General features: G+C 56.1%; 1 protein-coding gene across 2 annotated transcripts in view; it reads right to left on the bottom strand.

The window, feature by feature from the left end:
- The window catches only part of LOC114509135 (protein sidekick-1), a 302,435-nt gene extending 300,649 nt beyond the window's left edge, over positions 1 to 1,786 (bottom strand). Inside the window, exon 1 of one of the 2 annotated variants that reach the window (XM_036014721.1) lies at positions 1,627 to 1,756. Coding sequence is in view for 1 of the 2 variants with exons in the window: in XM_028527266.2 (XP_028383067.1) it covers positions 1,627 to 1,786 (160 nt within the window). In the remaining variant the exon portion in view is untranslated. Of the gene's footprint in view, positions 1 to 1,626 lie in introns of both variants that reach the window. The other variant, XM_028527266.2, reaches the window with a different exon arrangement.
- Positions 1,787 to 6,000: the final 4,214 nt, after the last annotated feature.

Below are 6,000 nucleotides of genomic sequence, written 5' to 3' on the forward strand. Positions count from 1 at the left end.
CTGAACTGAGTGTTTGCACTCAGGGCATCTGCTGTTAAAGCCCATGACTCACAGGGTTTTCATTTCCAAGTTTGCCGTTTCCCTTTCTCACACGCCCCCTAACAAAGCAAGCCCGTAATGTTACGTTACAACAATGCGCTGCCTAGGATTTATTAATAGGTAGCTTGTGGTCCGGAAAATACGCTGTGCACACACATTCAAGCCTTCCCCAGCTCACAAGGCCACAAGTGAGGTGTGACCGCCGCCCTGCAGATTCTGAAAGTGGGGTTCACGAGCGCCCTGCCGGAAGTCAGCCGTCACGCTGCCTGGCGGGGAGCTGGCATTCACACCGGGGTCTGCTCCACATCAACCAACTCTTAAAACCATGTCATTGTTCCCAGTGGCAGACACTCCAACAGCAAAGTGCTAACGACGGAAGAGGAGGCCGTACCGGGCGGCAGGCGGAGGACCTGAGCACCGCAAAGGCGGCACCCCGCGGGGGCGCCAGAGAGCGCTGAGGACCCCATGGCCGCGCCTTGCCAGGGGTGGCGTTGCACAGGGCCTGCTCCTGGGGGCTGCAGAACCAGGGGGCCAGGCCTGCTGACTGGTGGGAGGGGCTGGGAAGCACGTGTCCGAAATGTGTCACCACGGTTAAATGTTGGCACCCAGTTAGGAGATCCATCCCGTGTGTCTATCCATATACACTGTAAACTGAGTGTGTTTTCTTAAACACACACGCGCGCCACACTGCGGGCAGGCTGAGCGTGCCGCACGGATCACCTTGTTGGAGCCCCGGAGGCGGGGAGTGAGTGGGGGCCCTCACTCCATCTAAAACAGCCCCAGGAAGCCCCTCCCCTCTCGCACCCCTTCTCAGCCAGGGCACGGCACTGCTGATCTGCACTGCCCAGGGCTTCCTGGACTTCTCAGGCGGGCGCTCATCCTCCGTCCCGCCCAGAACGGCAGCATCCAGCACAACCACCCTCCCGTGCACGTGGAGGGTAAGCAGATGTGAACCCGGAAGGACCCCCCACGCCCACCCGCCCAGGCTCGTTGCTGCTGCTGCTGCTGCTGCCGCTGCTGCTGCCACCGCGTCCCCAGGGCGGCCACGGCTGGGACCCGTCTCTGTCCTGTGCCGGGCCCGCAGCGTCGTGCTCTCGCTCCTGCACCCCAGGACCCAGCCCCCGGGGGTGGTTCTGCTGCCGGACGCAGACGCCCTTCTCGTGCCCCCCCCTGCCCTGGTGGCACCTCTCCTCTCCCAACCCTACGAGCTCACTGAGAAGGCTCCTTGAGTAGTTAAAGCTGCTGTGTGCCTGTCAGGTAGTAGCCCTACTGGGGTGTGGTGGTGGGTGGGACGGGGGGCCGCTGTTGCCAGGAGAAAGCAGATTGATCATCCTGTAGCTTTTTTGGTCTGGCAATTTCACGGACAGGCTCAGTTTTACAACTATGATGACAGACTTCTAGGTGTACACTCGACCTGTTTCAGGCTAGTAGCTCCCTTTCTAAGTATGTGTTCGAACCTACTCCGTTCATCCTAGGCGCACTGGAAATTTAATCCACTATCCCCACCCCCTGTGCTAGTGCGGCCAACAGGGCAGACACCGCGAACACCTTGCCTGGAACGGAGCCTCAGCTGTAAGCAATTGTTACCTGTACTCGCCGCTGTAGGCGGTGAGCTCGCGGTCGTCCCGCAGCCACTTGAACTCCAGCGGCCAGCTGCCCTCGGCGAGGCAGGTGAGGACCAGGCGGTTCCCTTCCAGGTGGACCTGCGGCAGGCCTGGCTCCGTCTTAAAATACGGCACGACGTCATCTGAAATATTAAAAAAGAAGAAGAAGAAAGAAAAAACTGAGCAAAGTGCACATGAAAATGGCATTCATCCAATCAAACAATCACTTGTTTAAATAGATCTAATTTTTGAAAGTAGCAATGATGGCTATTTGGCCCAATTAAGTAGCAAATAATGCTTGACCCCCTTGAAACACGCGGCGCCCTAGATAATATTTGCGAAGGCTGAAAGCTCACTGATAGCACCATTGGAAAGCATGTGACGAGTTCATCCGGGCTGTTTCCACTTATGACTAATACGTACTTATCAAAGGGAAATACTGGGCAACCTCTGTTGTAAGTAGGCATTCTGTTCTCAAAGTAGCAAGAAAGGCCTCCACCTGGGCTCTGACAGAGAACTGTCCTCAGGTAACCTTCAGTCGCCTAAAGAAACGTAATTAGGATGAGCAGCATTCACACACTCACAGACGACATGAACCGCATCAGCTGTTACCTCTCACACACGGCCTCTCTCCGGGGCTCTCCACGGGCGGCAGAGCCGCACACCTGCGTGCGTCTGGTCAGAGGACACCGCCCAGCGGCGGGAAGGCACTAACTGTTGCTAACACGACGCACGGCCCGGGGGGGCCTCACGGGGAGAAGTCCATCGCACAGGCTTCCATCCAAAAGCTCGCAGAAGCGCAAAGCCAGGCCATGCTGACCTGCAGTGTCGGAGGTCAGGGGGAGCATTACCCCTGGGGATGGGGTGAGGGGGATCAGGCCACCAGGTAGGATCTACTTCTCCGTGTGGTTACACAAGGAGTATGAATTTTGTGAAGATTCATTGAAAACCATTCTATAAATGACCTGTACAATTTTCGTATTCTAAGAAGCTTGTCCAGAAAGTATCAGGCCATGTAACAGACATTTCCTGAAGAAGACACAAGATACAAGAAACATTGTACACAGGACAAGGATGCCTCAGTCCCCTTCAAAGTGGGCACCTTGGAACCTCACACAGTTCTCCCAATTGCCATCAGCTGAGGCAACCACACACGGATGTTTCTCTCCATCTCCTCCCTCCCTACCCTCTCTAAAAATAAACGAATACAATCTTAAAAAAATACTTGAAGTATTTGTCTCAAGTATTTAACACGGATGAGCCAATGTGCGGAACAGCCCAGTTACCTCTCGGAGCCCAGCACTGTTTACCACTGAGATACACAAAGTAGGTCACGAAATTAAGAGACACATAAATGTAACAAAACACGAAAGCTTTGGAGAGAGACACAGAAGGACCAGTATTCGGCACTTCAGAAGGCTGCGGCCTTTATTTGCCTCAGATGGAACAGAGAAAGTCAGAAAAGGTCCAGAAAGACAAACATGACCGAGTTACCGCTCAGATGAGCTGACCAGACTCCGACCTGGGAAAAAGCCAGCGGGGTCCGCCGGACACTCTTTGAGGCGGGGGTGGGGGTGGGGGTAGGGGTGGGGGTGGGGTGTGTGTGTGTCTGTTCCCCAATAATAACTAAAGAGATCTCACCTTCCTCAGGAAAAAATGAGCAGGGTGAACATGCTTCTGCATTCTTACAATGAACATTATAAGACCCCAGAATGAATTTTGCAGGAAAACTGAAATTTCCATTTTCCCACACCTTTAAAGGGGCCATAAATCATTTATGAAAGAAAGAGGCTTGTCTGTCCGGATAACACAGATTTAAGGCCCATCCAGAGCCGAGGGATGGACTTAATGTTCTCTCAAGACAACATCATAATTTTATGGTGTGGAAGTCACTTCCCTAAATGGACTTTTAAGGTTTTCAGGTACATCGTGAATGCACTTAACTTTCCCGGGCAGCGTGAGGTAACCTGTGCTCATCCAGGGAGGAGCCACGAGCCGCTGGCCTCGCTGAGAACCACGGCCTGGGGGGCTGGGGGATAAGCAGCGGCTGGGAGGCGGGGCCACATCTGTGGGCCCTGGATTCCCACCACCAGGGGGGCACGTGGCCAAGGGTCACCGTCTGCTCAAAACAGAAACAGAGGGTCGACCACCAGAAACTCGGTCATGGCAGAGGGGGTAGGAATCAACTACTAGACACCATGAAAGTCAAAGTCCAACTCAGTCTGTTCCTGTGACTCTGGCAACAGGGGCACTCCGGCTGGGCCAGCCAGTGCCTGCCCCCAACTGCCCCCACGCTCCTCCCTTGCAGAGCAACCATAAGAGGCAGAAAATAATCACTTGCACCGAGCGGAGGACTCCACCGGACCACCAACAAGGAGGTCTTACACGGAGGGACTGTCCCTGCGCTGGACCAGCGATCACATTTATCAGCCCACCCAGCGGGGGTCCCGGCGGAGGGGGGGCAGCGGGAATAGTAGCCTGAGCACAGCAATCAGCTGTCGCCGGACAGCCTGCAACTGAACTCCGCTTTCCAACAGCCAAATTTCCCAGGGCGACTAATCTTCTGGTTTAAACCACTAATCTTCCTTTCAAAACTTCTTTTATATCAAGTCCAAACGTTTTCATGCCCCAAGCTTATGAATTTACCACTGATGGAAAGTTTCATTTCTCAAATCCCAGGGAGAAACAAAAGCACAGAGCACAATGCATCATGTGTGAACGACCCTTCTGGAAAACGCGGGCAGGGGACCGTCTGGTGGCGCACGCAGCCATCCGAGGTTCGGCTGCTGGCGGGTGGCCGTGCGCACCTCCTGAAGCCAGGAGTTTAATCTCCCAGCGTGCGCTGCCTTTCCACAATGCTAACACTAATCTTTTCAAAGAAAACAGTTGTACGCTTCAAATGTATTTCTGAGATAAAATTTAAATGTATGACGGTATGGTCTGCAGTTAAATATGCAAATACTAGCACAGATGCCAACATTTGCGCTAGGAAGGAGGGCGGGCAAACGTGTGGATGCTCTGCAGTCTTAAGTGTCCCCGTTAAAATTGCTGCCTCAAGTATCGCAGCGTAGATTAGCCACTGCGCACAAGGGCCCAGTCGTCTCTGGCAGCCCGGCACACTTACTACTGAAACACACACAGTAGGCCCCGTGCCCCGCGAAGGCCGCAGTCGGGGCGGTGGGACGGCCCTGTGAGGCGACTGTCCTGGAACAAAGTCCCCCGTGTGCCCCGGGAAAGCCGGCTGAAGCCGCACTTGCTCTGGCCACTGACGGAGCAGCCCCGTGGCGGCGGCCTGAGTGGGGAGGGGGAGGAGGCTGTGCCCGAGCTGCTAGTCCGGAGGCTGCAACCTCGCAGCTGATCAGAAACATTTATAAACACTTTCCACCGACAGACCTTCACATCAGTAGGATGCACCCTCATGTTTTGTGGATCTGAGAAAAGTGGCCGATTCTCTCTGTATGTCGCTTTCCACGTTTCACTTCTGCCCGTGAAAACAGAGGAGTGCCGGGACTTCGGGCAAAAGGTAGTTACAATTGGGCAAATGTGTACACGATTTCAAACATAATAAGAACTAGTCAGGCTATTGTGACCACAAGACACAAGAACAGGGGTTTTCCGTGCTGCCCCACTCTCTGAACCCCTCCAACGGCGGGACTGGGAGAGTGACAGTCGGGGCCGCACCCCGCACCAGCCTCTCCGACCAACAGCCAGGGGACCCTCAGCGACACTTCTCAGTGTCTGTGGAGTGTTGCCCAGGACAGGAGGGCCACGACGAGGCCCACGGTCCCTCCTGCTCCACAGCCACAGTGGCACTGCACCTTCCCTCAAGCCCTCGCCGAGTGCCCTGGCTGGTCGGCCCTGGGGACGCTGCTCCCCTGCCCCGAGGAGCCGCAGCCCAGGAAGTGAGAGACTGGTCAACAGCCCGGGGGCAGTGCCCGGAGGGGACAGGACAAGGCATGGAGCCGTGTTCTGACAGGGTCCTTGATGGAGGCCATGGCCGGGGGCCTCCCGTGGCTGAGCGGAGCCGGGGCAGCGGCGGAAGGTGCCCCAGTGCCCGGGAGCCCGGGAGCCCGGGCCACCAGACACATTGGGCATCACGGGCAGAGGCTCCGAGGTCCCACAGGGAGTTCAGGGCTCAGGGTCGCCTGAGTGCTGCGGCAGCTCCACAGCAGCTCTCGAAGGCTTTGGGAGGCCCCTTGAAGAACTGTCCCACCCTTTGAGACGGAAGGGGACGTGTTTAGGCAAACACACTCCTCCATTCCCACTGAGGAGTGGGCATGCGCGGGCCCACCCGTGTGTACGTGGGTGCCGAGCAGGGAGGGCAGCGCCGCGGGAACCCCGGCACCCCTGAGGCCTC

The sequence above is a fragment of the Phyllostomus discolor genome, chromosome 13, assembly GCF_004126475.2.
Source record: "Phyllostomus discolor isolate MPI-MPIP mPhyDis1 chromosome 13, mPhyDis1.pri.v3, whole genome shotgun sequence".
Taxonomy (NCBI): Eukaryota; Metazoa; Chordata; class Mammalia; order Chiroptera; family Phyllostomidae; genus Phyllostomus; species Phyllostomus discolor.